General features: G+C 59.0%; 1 protein-coding gene across 3 annotated transcripts; it reads left to right on the top strand.

Annotated features, from left to right (window-relative positions):
- The first annotated feature begins 681 nt into the window (after positions 1 to 681).
- PSD (pleckstrin and Sec7 domain containing) lies at positions 682 to 17,235 on the top strand. Of its 3 annotated transcripts, none has more exons than XM_024985634.2 (17): positions 682 to 743; positions 3,222 to 3,958; positions 4,229 to 4,331; positions 4,816 to 5,176; positions 5,917 to 6,357; positions 7,548 to 7,742; positions 7,909 to 7,989; positions 8,195 to 8,307; positions 8,944 to 9,002; positions 9,128 to 9,217; positions 13,130 to 13,173; positions 14,607 to 14,809; positions 14,899 to 14,969; positions 15,071 to 15,228; positions 15,398 to 15,542; positions 15,815 to 15,958; positions 16,426 to 17,235. In XM_024985634.2, the coding sequence occupies exons 2-17, from the start codon at positions 3,305 to 3,307 to the stop codon at positions 16,654 to 16,656; spliced, it is 3,093 nt and encodes a 1,030-aa protein (XP_024841402.1). In that variant the 5' UTR covers positions 682 to 743; positions 3,222 to 3,304; the 3' UTR covers positions 16,657 to 17,235.
- The last annotated feature ends 44 nt before the right edge of the window (positions 17,236 to 17,279 follow it).

Genomic DNA, 17,279 nt, shown 5'->3' with positions numbered 1-17,279 from the left:
AAGATTGGGCCCGCCCAAGGGCAGCGGCCCCTCAGACCTCTCGGTTCAGACTGTGGGTCGTCCTCTCACCGCGTCCCCAGATCCTAGTTCAGAGTCCGCTCCAGGGAACATCTGGAGCAGTGCTTTCCCCATCATCCATTGTCAGGGAGGGTGTGAAAGACGCAGAGGGCTACTGCTGTCCCTAGAGCTCCCCCACCCTCACACCCGCCTTAGCAGGGTTGCATTCTCCCTTCGTGCAACCGTTTCACCTGCCTCTTCATAACGAAAACTGCTTCCCATCCATTACCAGGGTTTCAGGCACCTCTGCAAGGTGGACAGGTCTGTTCCGTCAATCCACTTTAAAGATGAAACCGAGGCCCTGGAGAGGAAGCACCTTTTCAGGGGTCAAGCGAATCGGGATAGAGAACTCAGGCATCCTGTTTTTCCCCGAATTCCTTTCACACTCCTCCAACCTCCCCCACCCCCACTCCCATGCTGCTGAGAAGAGAGTAAATAGCAGCGGGGAAGGACCAAAGAAGATCTGTTTGGGTGGGGGACTTGCTCCCTTTTCCTCCGCCTGCTTGGGGAACGGTAGCTGGGAGGATAGATCTCTGCTAAGATAGAGTCAAGTGGGCGCGCACCTCCTCGGGCCGCGCGCCTCCTCCCCCTTCCAGCTTTGTTCGCGCTTCTGCGCCTGCGCAGTGCGACAAATCTGGCGCTGTCCCCTTCAGCACCACGCCGAGCCCGCGCCGCCCCTCCCCGCGGTGAGCCCCGCGCACCCCCGCCTCGCACGTTCTCGCGCCCCTTGACCGCTCGAACAGACCCCTTCTTCCTTCCTAGGTCACTACTTGCCTGCCTTGGAGTTCCCAAGGAGAGCAGTTGCCATAGTAACTCTAGCGGCGCTTTCTTAAAATAGCCGGGCCCGCTTCTACCTTGGCCAAGGGCACAAGGGTTGCCTGTCTCCCACTTCGTCTAATCCAGGCGTTATTCCGTCTAACCTCTTACTCCCAGATGGCAAGATGCCTAACTCAGGCAGCAAGGAAGTTCTTTTTGAAGTCTGACTAACATCCCTCCTCCTGCATCCTGGGCGAGTGGTCAGGGCTGTGTCTCCTGAGTCCTAGTCTCAGAACCTCCGGAGGGGTTGAGGCCGGGTTCTCTGGATATTTCTTCCATAAATTGATGGTCTCTTGGATGTAGGGGGCAGGTCCAGTCTACACCCATACCGTGTGCTGGCGCGGCCGCGTGCTCGTGGGGGCGGGAGCGCGTGTGGCATATAACAGGTCATGTGGCAACCTCCTAGGGACACGCGTGGGGTCTGGAGCGGGACACGCGTGTGCAGCTGGGTCCCGCGTGCGGCTCAGGGGGTGGTGGACGAGAAGGACGTGGACACGATTGGGGTGGGGCATGTGAGGGTCTGAAGAACAGACCAGAGGTTCCATACGTCCTCTCCCTCTTCAGGGGCGGGTCTCAGGTTGGCGGGAGAGCCCAGCGGGGACCTAGTGTCGAGAAGTGGGGGCAGCCTCTGGGGCTTAGGGCCCGGGGAGAGGGCGGGGGGGCGGTGGTGGGTGGGTTGGGGGATTAGCTCTGAGCCGCGCGTAGGGGGGAGAAGGAGGGACTGACAGGCGGGCGGGCCTGGAGCAAGCGGGAGCAAGCGGGAGCCGCGCTGCCTTCACAGCTGAGCTGGGCCCAGCCTCTCCGCTGCCTCTTCTCGGCCCCAGCTCCAGGCAAGCAGCGGTGAGTACTGACGCGGCTGAGTCCAGGGCAGCACTGAGAGCACATGGGGCCCCGATTGAGCTTCAGAAGCCTTCCTGGCAAGGCTGCTGCTCTGGACCTTTGCCCCTACCCTGCATTGCCGTCAGGGGCCCCTTTACCCCTTTATGGTCGATCCTGGGCTGGACAAGATCTGTCCCTGGGGGTGGAGAGAGAGATGGGGAGAGGGGTCTGGTGTAGCTCAGCCCCACCGCCTCCCCTCAGAGACCAGTGACTGGTAGGGGTTAGGGGAGAGGGTGTATGTCCCTGTTTAAGTATGTGTGTGAGTAGGCATCTGTATTTGTGTCTGATTGTGACCAGTAGGTCTCTGTGAGTGTCTGATATACCTGTGTCTCTGTGTGTCTTGGGGAATGAGGGCCTTGTGTGTATATTTGGGTATCTCTTTGTGTGTTTCTGTTTGATTGCCATGTGTGTGTGTAAAACAAGCATGTGCCTTTCCATTACACACATATTTGTTATGACTGAGTGTATGAGGGTGTGTCTTTGAGCAATGTGTGTGTGTGCCTGTGTCTGTGTGTGCTGGAGGGTGTTGCCTATGAACGTGTTAGCTGTATACTGACATTATTTGTCCTTACGTGTGTGTGTGCATGTGTGTGTACCTATATGGAGAACAAGAATATCCTTTTCCCATTCATCACGTATGTATTAGAGTTTCACCTGTGCCTCTGAGCCTCTCATGTCCCTATATACTACCCCTATTCTTCCTCCCTCTCCTTCCAGGAGGCCTGAGTCCCCTCCCCTTCCCACAGTCTCTCTGTGGGAAGCCCCTGACCGGATGATGATGATGATGGCTAGCTCATACTTCTGATCCTGAGGGTGGGGTAGCAGTCTTCCCCCTCCCCCACCAGAAGTAGTTCCAAAATGCCACAGTGACTCTGGGCTCACTCAGCTTCTGAAATAGCTTCCTTGGTTCTCCCAGGGTGATGCTTAGGGCCCCCAGGCAGAAAGGAGAGGAGCCAGGGGCCCTGCTGCTGCTGCTGCTAAGTCGCTTCAGTCGTGTTCCGACTCTGTGCGACCCCATAGACGGCAGCCCACCAGGCTCCCCCGTCCCTGGGAGTCTCCAGGCAAGAACACTAGAGTGGGTTGCCATTTCCTTCTCCAATGCATGAAAGTGAAAAGTGAAAGTGAAGTCGCTCAGTCGTGTCTGACTCTTAGCGACCCCATGGACTGCAGCCTACCAGGCTCCTCCATCCGTGGGATTTTCCAGGCAAGAGTACTGGAGTGGGGTGCCATTGCCTTCTCAGCCAGGGGCCCACTTGGGCATAATTCTTTTCTTCTCAGGCCTCCATGGAAATAGCCCAGCAGGAGGACTGATTACCACCCCCAGGGGTGGGATCAGTGCTGCCATATTCCCGGGGTGGGCTAGACCCCTGGTGCCCAGTGGCCCCATCTGCTTTCCCCTCCCTGTCTCTGCTCTCCCATCCTCCTGACTCCCTAGAAGTTCACCCCCTGCTCCCCTTCCTCTCTTGCAGGCCTGTCTGAAGAGCATGCTGCCCGCTCACTCCCCACCTGGCCTGGCCATCCCTGCCCCCCCAGCCTGACCCCCGGCCCCAGCATGGCCCAGGGTGCCATGCGCTTCTGCTCGGAAGGCGACTGTGCCATCTCCCCACCACGATGCCCACGCCGCTGGCTCCCCGAAGGCCCAGTGCCCCAGAGCCCCCCAGCCAGCATGTATGGCAGCACAGGCTCCTTACTCCGGCGAGTGGCAGGTCCAGGTCCCCGAAGTCGGGAGCTTGGACGTGTGACAGCACCCTGTACACCTCTGCGTGGCCCCCCTTCACCCCGCATTGCTCCCTCACCTTGGGCACCCTCTTCACCCACTGGGCAGCCCCCACCAGGGGCCCGGAGCTCTGTGGTCATATTCCGCTTTGTGGAGAAGGCCAGTGTGAGGCCACTGAATGGGCTGCCAGCTCCTGGAGGCTTGAGTCGGAGCTGGGACCTGGGTGGGGTCTCTCCTCCCAGGCCCACCCCAGCCCTTGGGCCTGGCTCCCATCAAAAGTTGAGGCTAGAAGCATCCACATCAGACCCGCTACCAGCTGGAGGAGGCTCAGCTCGGCCTGGGACCCAGGGCCTTTTACAGGGGCCACCAACTCAACCGCAGGTTGGAGCAGATGGTCTTTACTCCTCTCTCCCCAATGGGCTGGGGGGACCCTCTGAGCACCTGGCCACATTATTCCGAGGACCTGCTGACACTGGACTCCTGAACCAGGTATGTGATCTCTCTTGGGCTCCTTGCAACCCCAGACACCCAGCGAAGGCCAAGACTTGTCTTATCTCCTTGGTGATCTTGGGCCTATCACTCTGAATTCTTCAATCTGTGCTAAATCTGCCTCCTTCTTGCTCTCTGTGTTTGTCCTTATGTCTCTGTACCTCTGTCCTGTATGTTTTCCCTTCTGTGCTTTTGTCCTGTGTTCTTGTGTCTTTGTATTTCTGGTTTTCTCTCTGGGTGCCTGTGTCTATGACTCCCTCCTTGGCTTAGGGGGACATCTGGTCCTCACCACGAGAAGTCTCCTCTCATGCCCAGAGAATCGCTCGAGCCAAATGGGAATTCTTCTATGGCTCTTTGGATCCCCCCAGCTCAGGTAAGGCCTGGGACTGAGGCCAGGGGAACAGGACAGGGCCTTTTCCGCAGGAGCCATGGTATGCTAGGGAGCCTTCCTTTAAACTCCCCCAGTCCTTTCCTGGGCTTCTGAGTCGGCTAATGCCTCTCTAAGCCTCAGTCTTTCCATCCATGTTATGATAGCAGTTGGGGATGGCAGCTGGTTTGGGCACCTGGAGGCAGCTGGGTAGTGGAGGGAGGGGAATGGCAAGATATCAAGGGCCATTCCTTGGAGGAGTAAAGAGGCTGGTCTCCCTCAGGCCCCTCAAAACTGTTTGACAAGAACTTGATTTGAAAGGAGCCTTACCAGGAACAAGCTGAGTCTATAGCAGAAGGAATGGTGGTTAGACAGCGAAAGAAATTCGGACCAATATGAGGCAGTGGGGGAGAGCTCCTTCTGAGAACAGAATCAGGACAGGGAGCTGACCTGAGTAACCTGCTGACCCGGATGCCTATGCACACTGCAGGTGCTAAGCCCCCAGAGCAGGCCCCCCCATCTCCACCTGGGGTGGGCTCAGGGCAGGGCTCTGGGGTGGCTGTGGGGCGAGCAGCCAAGTACTCCGAGACGGACCTGGACACAGTGCCCCTGAGGTGCTACCGCGAGACCGACATCGATGAGGTGCTGACTGAGCGGGAAGAGGCTGACTCGGCCATCGAGAGTCAGCCCAGCTCTGAGGGCCTGCCTGGCACTGCCCGCCCACCTGCCCCACGTCCTGGCCCATGCCTTGGCCCTCACCCCAGCCTGGGCAGTGGCAATGAGGACGAGGATGAGGCAGGTGGGGAAGAGGATGTGGACGACGAAGTGTTTGAGGCCTCAGAAGGGGCCCGGTGAGTGAGTGGGGGAGTGGGAGAGGAAAGTGACTTGTTCTTTCCCACTGACCCTGAGCCAGGGTTGGGCTCCAAGGGACTGGGATAGAGACAAGGGTGGGGCTGGGAGTGTCAGGACCAAGCTGGAGTGCCGACAGGGCGGTGGAACACGGAATTCTGGACCTAAGCCTGTGGCATGGCAGAGTACTGGGTTTGGGGTTGTGGGGGACCATCAGCAAGAACCCAGGAGGGTAGGAACACAGGATAGAGGAAGAAAGGGGTTCTAAGGAAGGACAGGGGGGCAGGGTGAAAGGCCAGAATCAAGCTTGGGGGCTTGGGAGCATCAGTTTAGATCCTGGATCCCGGCAGGAGAATGTGGAGTGTGGGGGCTTTCCTCTCTGTCTCACACCCCATTGCAGCTTGGAGCCTCATCTTCTTCTCCTAAGATGTTGCCAGAAATAGAAATGGAATGGCAGGAGGGGAGAGGATCAGGGAGAAGGAGGAGAAAGGGAGATTAGCAGGGAGTGAGAGAGGAAAGGGATTGGGCACTGGGGATGGGTAGGGCTGGGGTGTTCTGGGGCATTGTATAGCCTGGTGAACCTGTGGTGGGGAGCCCTGAGCCAGGTAGCTTTTGGGAGGGGCTGGGAGCCTGTGAAAAGAGATGATAATCCCCTTCACAGAGTTGGTGTGAAAGTTCAGTGAAATGATACCTGAGAGCTGTCCTCTAGGCCCCTGATCAGAGATTCTCCCTGCCCCTGCAGGCCAGGTACCCGAATGCCTCACTCCGGGCCTCTCAAGTCACCTCTGCCCTTTCTACCTGGGACCAGCCCCTCGGCTGATGGGCCTGACTCTTTCAGTTGTGTGTTTGAAGCCATCTTGGAGTCACACCGGGCCAAGGGCACCTCCTACACCAGCCTCGCCTCGCTGGAGGCCCTGGCCTCACCTGGCCCGACCCAGAGCCCCTTTTTCACCTTTGAGCTGCCTCCCCAACCCCCTGCCCCAAGGCCTGATCCGCCTGCTCCTGCCCCACTTGCTCCTCTTGAACCGGATTCTGGTACCAGCTCTGCTGCTGATGGGCCTTGGACACAGAGAGGGGAGGAAGAGGAGGCAGAGGCTGGAGCCAAGCAGACCCCAGGGAGGGATCCCCCTAGTCCTTGCCACTCAGAAGACAGCTTCGGACTGGGGGCAGCACCCCTGGGCAGGTGAGTGATTCCTTTGGTTCCTCAGACCTCAGGCCCTAGGGTCCCAGGAACAGTTGCTCCAAGGGATGGATCCTGAATGTGAAAATGTGGTTTATATTCCTGACTCCTGACTGGGTGGTTAGGGGATACAGATGTGTTTTCCCATTTGGAGGACTACTTCCAGTGGCTCTGAGTGGGAGCCCCTTACAGCCTGCTGCCTGGGTCTCAGACCCAGTGACTTGTAAAACCATGGTTCAGGATGGAATGATCCCTAGAGAACACTGCCCTTTTTCTCTAGAAGGCTGCTTCCCTCCTTACATAGAGCCTCTAACCTGCTTAGAATTCTTTTGCTCTTACCCCACCCCACAGCCTGGAGGTTCCTCCCAAAGAATCAGCCACCAGCCTCTCCTATTTCCTCTCTCCCATGTCGCCTACCCGCTCCAATCTGGAGTCTCTCACCCTTCCCCAGGAAGTCCTTTCACCAGTCTAACCTTTCTGCTCTCCCCTCTGCCAGCTACCCTCTCAGTCACTGAAGCCATGGCAACAGGAGGGGGTGGCCAGGGAGACAGGGTTGCCTAGCAACCAGGAGTTTCTGGCCTCTGTCTCTGGGGTGACAGGTGGTTTTGTGAGTAAAGCAGCTGGGGTGGGAAGGGAAGGGAGGAGGAGACAGGGGCTGAGGGGGTGTGCTCTGACCCCCTATCCCCTCTACCCCAGAGCCTACTTCTTTGTGGGTGGAAGAGAAGGACCATGGAGGAGACTCCTCTTGCTAAAAGGCGGGAAGAGGAAAGACGTAGGAGCAGGAGAGTGTCCCTGCTGCCTCACATCTTTGTTTGACCCTCCACTGTTCCTCCCTAGCAGTCCATCTATCCTATCTCTGCCCTATTCTCAGAGAGACAGGACTCTGCCCTGAGTAGGGCCAGTGTGGGGAAGGGTAATCTATGTCTAATAGCAAACTTAGGGAGTTTGGGGGAAAGCAGCCCAAACTTGCACAGCAGCAAGATGGATGCACGTTAGATTTAAGGCAGGACTTCCACAGAGAGGTGGTAATGATAGATTAGGCTGATGGAAAGAATCTCCTCTGGAGAAAAGAAAAATGCCTTTCCCATGTCCCAATCTTTCCTTCTCTGTCTACTGGGTCTGGAGGCAGAGGAAGCATCTGGATGGCCCCTGAGGGCTTGTCTCACCTCTGAGCTGGTGTTCTACCCTGGCAGTGAACCACCCCTGAACCAACTGGTGTCTGATTCGGACTCAGAGCTGGACAGCACAGAGCGGCTGGCCCTGGGAAGCACTGACACCTTGTCCAATGGGCAGAAAGCAGACCTGGAGGCTGCACAGCGCCTCGCTAAGAGGCTGTACCGACTAGATGGCTTCAGGAAGGCGGATGTGGCCCGGCATCTGGGCAAGAAGTAAAGACACTGGGCTGGGATTGAGGATGGGGGGAGAGGGAATGCATTCTGTGGGCAGCACCTCCACATCCCCTATATCTGATACCCCCAGGTCTTTATGTTACCCCCACCTGGCCCCTTGACACTTGCCCTTGAGACTCCACCTGTCTCTCTGCCCTGCCCACAGCAATGACTTCAGCAAACTTGTGGCTGGCGAGTACCTGAAGTTTTTTGTCTTCACGGGCATGACTCTGGACCAAGCTCTCAGGTGGGTGTCCAGCCCTTTGAAAGCAGGCCCTACTCTCTAGGCCTGGTGTGCAGGGCTTCAGTTATGCCTCCCCTGAGCCCTGTGCCTCCTCTAAACTGCCCTGAAGTCACTCTTCCCAAGCTGACTGGGCATGGCCAAGAGCCAGAGTTGCCTGGTAAGGGGACCTTGAGTAGATGTGACATGCCCCCTCTTCCCCTCTCCCCAGGGTGTTTCTCAAGGAGCTGGCCTTAATGGGTGAGACCCAGGAACGGGAGCGTGTGCTGGCCCACTTCTCCCAGAGATACTTCCAGTGTAATCCTGGAGCCCTGTCCTCAGAGGGTGAGGAGGCCAGGGTCAGGGTTTTCCTGTCTGGTCATGAAGGCAAATGGGTACTGCATCTATGCAAAGCGGAATGAGTGTGTGTGCAGAAGTACATGAGTGCACGAGCTTGCAGGCATGGAAGCATGCATGTATGCAGACAATACTGGCATGGCTGCACGGATGAGGAACTGTGCGTGTGGGCAGGTACAGTGCCAGAGGCTAGTGTGTGCTGTGAAGAGGCACGTGGCTGGTGTGTTTGCATGCCGTTGTTCACATATATGTACAAGACAGTGCTTGACCTGAGTAGGGATTCTGTTTGGCCTGCATAACTGTGTGGGGCCCAGCTGCTTGTGTTTAATGCATAGACACAGAGGAACCTTGGTGTTGGGTGTGAGCAGTGGGCTGTCCCCAGAACCTTAGGGAGTTAGGTAGGGTGACCTAAGAAGGGGGAGAAGTCCTGTCTGAGGGATTTGCTAGAGGAGAGAGGTCTTTGCTCCATAGGAGTTTGCCAATGGGGTCCAGGACTTCCGAAAGTGTGACTGTGGGCCAAAAAGGGTCCGAGAAGGGGCAAGGCATGAACTGGAAGAGAGAGGAAGGGAGCTGTGGGAAGATCCCTTGGGAGGTAGCCGAGGCTAAATGTTAACTCTCCCCTAGACGGTGCGCACACGCTGACCTGCGCCCTCATGCTACTCAATACGGATCTCCACGGCCACGTGAGTGGGGGGTTGGGGGGAGGGAGATGGGAAAACCCCGTTCGGAGACTTCAAGGCCTGGGAGGCAAAGGACCGCCCCCCCCCATCCCCCCACCAAGTTGACAGGCCTCTGTGCCCTCCAATAGAACATCGGGAAACGCATGACCTGCGGAGACTTCATCGGTAACCTGGAAGGCCTCAACGAAGGCGGCGACTTCCCCAGAGAGCTGCTCAAGGTGGGGGGTTGGGGCAGGGCAGAGGTGGCCAGAGGGGAGGGGCAGGGGACCTGACAGCAGGCCTCCAAGGCGGGTGAGCTGAGGGGCCTGCAAGCACCCAACTCCTGCTGTGGAAGCCTGGGCTCTAGTGACTCAGCCGGGGGACCGCCCCCTCCCCCAGCCCCCAAGGGACTGGCTCTCCCGGAGCATGCGCTCTCGTCATCCCCGCAGGCCGTGGGGGAGGGCGGAGCTGGTCTGGGTAACACGTGATCAGCGGGCCCTGGACTCTGTATTTTGCCTTCATTAGTGCCCCTCCTACAGTGTTCACTGAGTTGGGGTGTATGGCGCCCGCGCCAGGGTGTATGGCCACAAAGGCCTCCCTGGTACCACTGCACCGGGGGGACCTGGAGGTAGAGGGGCGCGAGAGGGACAAAGGCTTTAGAAGATCGCAAAGTCAGCACGAAACTGGGACTACATACTTAGCTTCTGGGTCCTTAATGGGCAGGCCCTGCGCCCGGGCGCCAGAACCTGAGGGTTAGCTACACTGGAGCTGGTAGAACGGGAGGAGGAGGTGGGTGTCCTGGTCCGTGGCTTCACTCCTCTACCAGATCCGGTGGTGCTTTATCCAAGGAGGCCTGCACTCCTAGAGTTGTCAAGGGGGTCCCCGGGCACCACCTACGTGTGACAGCACAGGCATGTCTGTGAACTTGGGGTGTGTTGAGCTTCTGAGTTTGGGGATGCATCTGAGTGGGGCTGTCCTTTGTGAGTTGGGGGTGGTTAATGGTTGGGATATATACTGAGTTTAGTTGTATACTTGTATACGTGTGATTTAGGATGTCGGTGAACCAAAGGGGTTTGTCTGACTTGGAGTGTGTTTGTCCTTAGGTTTTATGATGTAAAGTGTATCTGAGTTGGGGGTGTAGGTTGCGTGTTTGTGTGTGTTGGGGTATATCTGTGAATTGGCTATCTGGTTTATGACGTGTCCATGAGTAGGGGGGTATATGTGACTGTAAAATTTGAGGTGTACCTCTGAATTTCTACTGTGAGTTGAGGTGAGTGTGAACTGGTGCATCTGGCTATTTGGGATGTATGTAAGTAAGGTGGGGTGTTTGAGCGTGATCTGGGATATATACACGGGCATTTGAAGTATCTGCGGCTCGGCGAGGTGGGTGATTCCAGCCTCTTGGCCCCTCCTGGCTCCATAAAAAAGGGCCACCAGGAGGCGTTCCGACCTTTCTCCTCACCACCCAACCCTGCCGAGCCCGGGGGGCGCTCCAGACCCTACAGGAGCGTCCTCCTTCACAGCCCCACCCTCCCAGCACCCCTGGAGCAGCCCCCCGGCCCCGCCCAGAACCCCCTACTGGCTCTCCCAGGCGCCTCCCCGGTGACGGTGACGGCGCGCCGCGGGCCCTCCTCTCGGTCGGACGCCTCCATGTTGCGCCGTCCCCGCCCCCAGCCCTCGCCCTCCCCTCCCCGTCGGCGCCCCCCTCCCGCTCTCGCCAAGCTGCAGAGCCGACCGCGCCGCCGCCGCGCGCTGTGTGCTTCGGTGGGAGCCGAGCCGGGCCGGGCTCGGGCCGGGCCGGGCCGCTCGCGCCGGCTGTCGGGGGAGCCGTCCGCGGGCCGTCCGGGCCGTCCGGGCCGTCCGGGGCCGAGGACGGACGGGGGCATGGCCGGGGGCCGCGGCGCGCCGGCCAGGCCAGCATGATCGGTGTCAACAGCATCCACAGCAGCGCCGGGCGGCTGCGCTCGCGCTCGCTGTGCTCCGTGCGCTACGGTCGCACCCACCGCGGCGCGGAGACCCTGTGCTACGGCTGGCCGCAGCGTTCGCGCAGTCTCAAGCCCGTGCTCTACACCGACCTGGTGGTCAGCCGCCTGCAGAGCCGCAAGAAGAAAAAGGCGGTGAGGGCTGTGGGGCCGCAGCTCACGCCAGGCTGGGGGGCGACCGAGGGGGTTGCTGAGGGCGGCGCGCCACTGAGGGGGCGGCTTGAGGGAGGCGTCGAAGGCGGCACGAGCCGATGAGGGCCTCGCTGGGGGGGGAGCCCGACAGGGACAGAGCCCATGGGTAGCCAGGGGTGGGCATGGATGGAGAGGGTAGAGCAGAGGCCCTGAGATCAAGTTGGGGATCTCAGACCAAAGGGTCCTTCTAGGTGAGAGCACGATATGGGGCTCACGCGTGGAGTTTAGGACTTTTGGAAGGAAGACGTGGTTGTGGACCAATGGAAGTGCCGAGAGGGGGTAGGGGATGAACTGGGAGGCTGGATACAGGATTTCAGGCCGGATCTCAGCGACCACTTCAGCGTCCTGGCCAGAGAGTTGAAGAGTGAGGGCTTGGGCTCTGAGCTGTGCTGAGTGCGGGGTGGGCTTGTACTGGGAGGGCTGTGTGTGCACCTGTCTGGGTTGTGCTGTGGGGTGGAGGTTGTGGTGCTGTGGGGTGGATGTGGTGGGGTGTACCTACCCTAGACAGGGTGTGCACAGGTGAGATGCTTGGCATTTGGGGCTGGGCATAGCGGGTGGACAGTGAAAGAGTCAGAGACCATGTTGCGTGGGGAGCGGTGTGTGGGGGGCTGTGTCCCATCTTGGAGAAGGTGCCGACGTCACCACTGCACCCAGCTTCTTGCAGGCAGGCAGCAGCACACGCCACCACACGCCACACACTTAGCCGCACATGCTGGGGACACACCCACTCACAGGCTGGTGGAGGCACCCCCACAGTGGGAGGCACTGGTGTGAGCCCATGCTGCTGGCCGCTCCCAAGAAGAGGGGTCCCCTGTGCCACTCCTGAACTCATCCTCTCTTCCCACCACCCTAAGGCCCCTGCAGGTCCCCCAGGCCAACTCCACAGAGAGAAGGGACTGGTTCAGGAGTTCACAGGGAGTTTGTGGTATACAGGGTTTGGAAGCTAAAACTATTGCCCTTTAGGCTGATGTCCATTCTCCAGTAACATGAAGTATGGGCATGGGCAGGGGGTTGGCACACCCTGGCATTCGGCTTGGTGGGGCTGTCTGGGTTGGGGGAAGTGCTCAGCTTGCTCTGGGGTTGGGAGCCATGAGAGCGTGTTCTCTATTAGCCAAGGAGGGAGGTGACAGGGAAAGTCCTGTTCCTGGGCCTCAGTTTCTCCATATGCTCTGTGTGGGTTTATTCCATGGAAATAGGCCAAAGATGTGGTTGGGGAAAGGAGAGCTTCTTAGGCTGCTCTTTCTGTTCCCTCTGGAGCCGCGTTCCCCCCACCCAGAATCTGAACAGGATGACCCTTAACAATATCAACAGTAAAGATGCACGTTAAGTCGTTTCAGTCGTGTCCAACTCTTCGAGCCCGTAGACTATGGCCAGGCTCCTCTGTCCAGGGGATTCTCCAGCAACAATACTGGAGTGGGTTGCCATGCCCTCCTCTAGGGGAGCTTCCTGACCCATGGATCGAACCCACATTTATCTCCTGCATTGGCAGATGGGTTCTTTACCACTAGTGCCATCCGGGAAGCCCAAAGATGATAGTAGCAGTTACTGTACATCAACCATGTGCTGTGATGTCTGTGTTAATTGCTTGCCCTGTGTTAAACACGTGGTACTGGGGCTTGCCTGGTGGTCCAGTGGTTAAGACTCCAAGTTCCTAATACGATATGGGGGCTGTGGGTTTGATCCTTTATCAACGAACTAAGATCCTGCATGCCTCACGGCTCAGCCCCACCAAAAAATAACACATGGTAATAGTTTGTTCTTCCCATAGACACTTGGCCTGCAGCTCAAGTGGGAGATCTGGGCCTGGGTCCTGTCCTTCGCTCTACAGCCTGGGTCGTTGGTCATTACACCCATGCCCATCCTTACCCGAAGTTCTGTCTCCTCCCCCTGACTGGGAGGGAGGGCTCTGAGCTCTGGCATTGGTGCACCTCCCCCTGGATCGACCCCCACCCCCCTGATTTGTTCCTTCCTCCCCAGGCCTTGTACAGCTCCATCAAGAATGAAAAGTTGCAGTGGGCCATGTGAGTCCTGGGGATGTCTGGAGAGGGGGTGGGGGGGATGAGATGTCAGGAAGGGGCTGCCTGGAGGGGTTGAGAGCACTGAGGTGGGCTGAGTGAACCCTGGGGCTGTGAGACAGGGGAGGTGGCTGAGACTATGAGAGGCTATGAGGCTGCCTCACTTCCTTTTTTGGAGATCCTGCCTGGATGTAGGGCCTGTGTCTTGTCTGTAGCTGGTTGTTTTGACAAGCTGGGTTGGGTAGGTGGCCAGTATCAACTGGCCTGGGAGGAGGGGTACTGAAACAAAACAGGGAGGTCTTTTTGGCAATCTAAGTGGGAAAGTCTCTGGTCAGAATTCTCTGACCGATAGAGGGAGAGCCCCCTCTTGGGTCCTAGGGAGTCCAGAGTTGTCTACTCTTGGCAGCCCCAGTGAAACAGAAAGACTTAAGAGTTGTCTTGGAAAAGTCTAGTCTGTGGGAGGAGGTCTAGTGTTGAATCCCCAGGTCTAAGAGTACAGCCCTCATCTAAACAGTCGGTGGGTCACTCATACTTGCTGGTATCTGCTGAGAGTCCAGTCACTGCCCAGTTTAGTTGGGTGCTCCCTCTGCTCCTCAGAGGAGGCCAAGCTCAGGACTGGGATACGGCGAGGGTGGGATCAGGGAAAGCTTCTGTGAGGACTGGTCTTGGGGCAAGCCTTGAAGGAGAGGAAAAATTGGGGAGAGAAAGAGGGAAGTTGATATTTGGGAGGCAAATGCATGGTGGCTGAAAGGAGTATGGGGTGGGGAGACCAAGAGGAGGCAGGCCTGACTGGCCTGGAGAGTGGGAGAGACAGTGCTGGTGGGATGTGGCGTAGGCTCCATGTGGGGGCAGTAGGGAGCTACTGCAGGTTTCTGAGGAGGGAGTAACAAGATGGAATCAGATCCTTTAGAGGATATCTGACAGAGCCTGCAGACCAGGATGTACAAGGGAACTACTAGGAAGCTCCTCTTGCCACCATTTAGCCAACAAGCTCTGAGTAAAGCCTGGTGCTGGGTGTGGTTGAGAAGCTGAGTCAGACGTTTATGCCCTAGCACAGAAGGGAGTGAGGGGTGTGTGTGCAGAAATGGAGAGGATGGGACTGGGTCCATGTGAAGAGAGGAAGGGACAGACATGGCCCTACCCGTGGGAGCTTTAGTATGGGGGCAGAGACATGCTGGCTCAAGGAGCCCTGATCTGAGTGGCGAGGTACAGCAGCACCCTGGGCCACCCAGTCTGAGGCCGAAGATGTGGCTCCAGGAGCCTCAGGCTGAGGAGAGCCACACCCTCTGTGGCTCCTTCTGTGGAGAAGAGGGGCAGCCCCCACACCCACTTCTCCACAGACACTGGAGAGCTTTCCTGGGTGCCAGAGGTCAGGACTGGATGTGGGGGCAGGGTTGTGGCTCCACAACCAGCCCCCTCTGAGGTAATCACACCTGCAGAGACGAGGAGGAGCTGAGACGGTCTCTGTCTGAGCTGGCCGACCCCAACCCCAAGGTCATCAAGAGGGTCAGTGGGGGCAGTGGCAGTGGCTCCAGCCCTTTCCTGGACCTGACTCCCGAGCCCGGGGCTGCAGTCTACAAGCACGGCGCCCTGGTGCGAAAGGTGCACGCGGACCCTGACTGCAGGAAGAGTATGTGGCCAGGTGGGAAGGCCTGGGAGGGGGATGGGAGTGGGCCTGTCTCAGGCCCCCCTGCTCGTCTTCCTCACTCCCCACCTCTGCCCACCCGCCAGCACCTCGGGGCAAGCGCGGCTGGAAGAACTTCCACGGGATCCTCAAGGGCATGATCCTCTATCTGCAGAAGGTGCGAGGCCAGCCCAAAGGGGTGGGGCTGGGGTGGCTCAGAGGATTCGGGGGGCTGGGCTGGGACAGGACTGTGGCCAGGACAAGACGGGCACCCCACAGGAGGAGTACCAGCCTGGGAAAGCGCTGTCAGAGGCAGAGCTTAAGAACGCCATCAGCATCCACCACGCGCTGGCCACGCGGGCCAGTGACTACAGCAAGAGGCCGCATGTCTTCTACCTGCGCACTGCTGACTGGCGGGTCTTCCTCTTCCAGGCCCCGTGAGTGCCCTCCTCCGGCCCATCCCAGACCCCTTCCCCCCACCCCCAGCATGCTTCCCTTGCTTGTCCCCGGACTGCCTCCTTCCTTATCAGGCCACACCCTGAGCCAGCACTGCCATCGCGGGACGGATCCCTGGCCCAGTCCCAGGTGGCCGTGCTGTCTCCCCAGGAGCCTGGAGCAGATGCAGTCCTGGATCACTCGCATCAATGTGGTGGCTGCCATGTTCTCCGCACCCCCATTCCCAGCTGCCGTCAGCTCCCAGAAGAAGTTCAGCCGCCCTCTGCTACCCAGCGCTGCCACCCGCCTCTCCCAGGTACCCTCCCCCACCTCCTGTCCACCTGGTGCCTCGGGACAAGTGGGGCGCTGGAGTGGGGCCAGCCTAGGCCGGCCACACTCGAGGCTGCTGCCTATGATGTGGCTGTCCACCTCACCAGGATGCGGGGGGCCGTGGAGGCTGAAATCCAGTCAGTTAACCCAGACACTGGGTGCTTTGTTCATCCAGAGGAAGGGGCACCTTTTCAGAAACCTTGCACAAAGGCACTGTCTCTGCCAGAATAACCCTGATCGTGCTCCCCTGGCCCCTAGGAGGAGCAAGTGCGGACCCACGAGGCCAAGCTGAAGGCCATGGCAAGTGAGTTGCGGGAGCACCGGGCCACGCAACTGACCAAGAAGGCCCGGGGCAAGGAGGCTGAAGAGCAGCGGCAGAAGGAGGCGTATCTGGAGTTTGAGGTAAGCTCCCAGCCCAGGCACCTCTTGCTCCCTCAGGGCCTCTGTGTCCCATGCACAGGCTCAGACAGGTGGTTAAGGGCATGGCTCAGAGTGGGACTATCTGGGTGACCCTGCGTGGGCAGCTTTCTTGCCATGAGCCTCAGTTTCCTCTCAAGTGGGACAGGGAGGACAGTAGTCTGTCCCCATAGGGTGATGAAGGGAGCCGATTTCTGCCAAGGGCTCCATTTTGCTGACTCTGGTAAAGGCTCCAGGAACACGAGGTGTTACAGCTGGCAGTCTACAGAGTCCAGAGAACGGCACCAGAACACCCAGGGGTGTGAGTGGTCACAGTCAGTCCTTGGAGACTTTGGGGGCCCCAGAGGTTGGCGAGAACCTGGCATCTCCTAGCCTTCTTTGCCTCCCTGCTCCAGATGGGGTGGGCTGGGCAGAGGGGGATGAGCAGGCTCACCGCTGCCCTTCTGCCTCAGAAATCCCGCTACGGCACGTACGCAGCGCTGCTTCGGGTCAAGCTGAAGGCAGGCAGTGAGGAGCTGGATGCGGTGGAGGCAGCAGTGGCCCAGGCCGGCGGCACGGAGGATGGACTCCCCCCTCCTCACTCCAGTCCCTCCCTGCCGGCCAACACCTCCAGCCAGCCCCGGGCTCAGTGTTCCGACTCAGAGGCTCGGGCAGGGGCAGGCAGTGGGCGGTGGAAGCCGTGAGCTGGGGGTGGGAGTGGGGGGGCGGTGCCCACCGGGCACCTGCATGACACGGCCCTGCCTAAGCCCGGGCCGGCCTCGGGCCACCTGTGAGGGCCTCTTGGTCCAGGGCCTGACCGCGCCGGACGCGGTGTCCGGGGCAGGGCAGGGCTAGGGCGTGGGCCTCAGGAGCCTTAGGCTAAGGGCCCCTCTGAGACCCCTTTTTTGTGATAATGTTTTGCACTTTTTCGTACAGGGGATGGGGGTGGGAGGGGCCAGGGCCCCTGGACTCTTGATGCTCCTTTTTTTTTTTTTGTGGGGGAGACCTGACGTTTCTGCTTTCTGCTGAGACCACCCCCACCCCTGACACCAGCAGTCCCCCTCCATCCTGGGGCCCGGCTCAGACACAAGCCAGGAGTTGGGGTTGAGCTGGTTTCCCTCCCTCTGCCCTGAGGGCTCACCCTCTCCCTTGCCAGAGGTGGAGGATGGATGTCCAAGCTGAGGCCCCATGCACAGGCCAGGCAGTGCGGCCTTGCTTCCCTCCTTCAGTGGGCCCTGCCCTTTGTATCGCCTCCACCTCCATTAAAACTGCTCTCGACTTGCTGGCTGGGCCTCCTCCTCTCTCTGGTGCCTGGCCTGAGGCCAGG

Source organism: Bos taurus, chromosome 26, assembly GCF_002263795.3.
Source record: "Bos taurus isolate L1 Dominette 01449 registration number 42190680 breed Hereford chromosome 26, ARS-UCD2.0, whole genome shotgun sequence".
Classification (NCBI taxonomy): domain Eukaryota; kingdom Metazoa; phylum Chordata; class Mammalia; order Artiodactyla; family Bovidae; genus Bos; species Bos taurus.
Note: the sequence above shows the minus strand (reverse complement) of the source record. Positions and strands in the feature narration are given on the sequence as shown.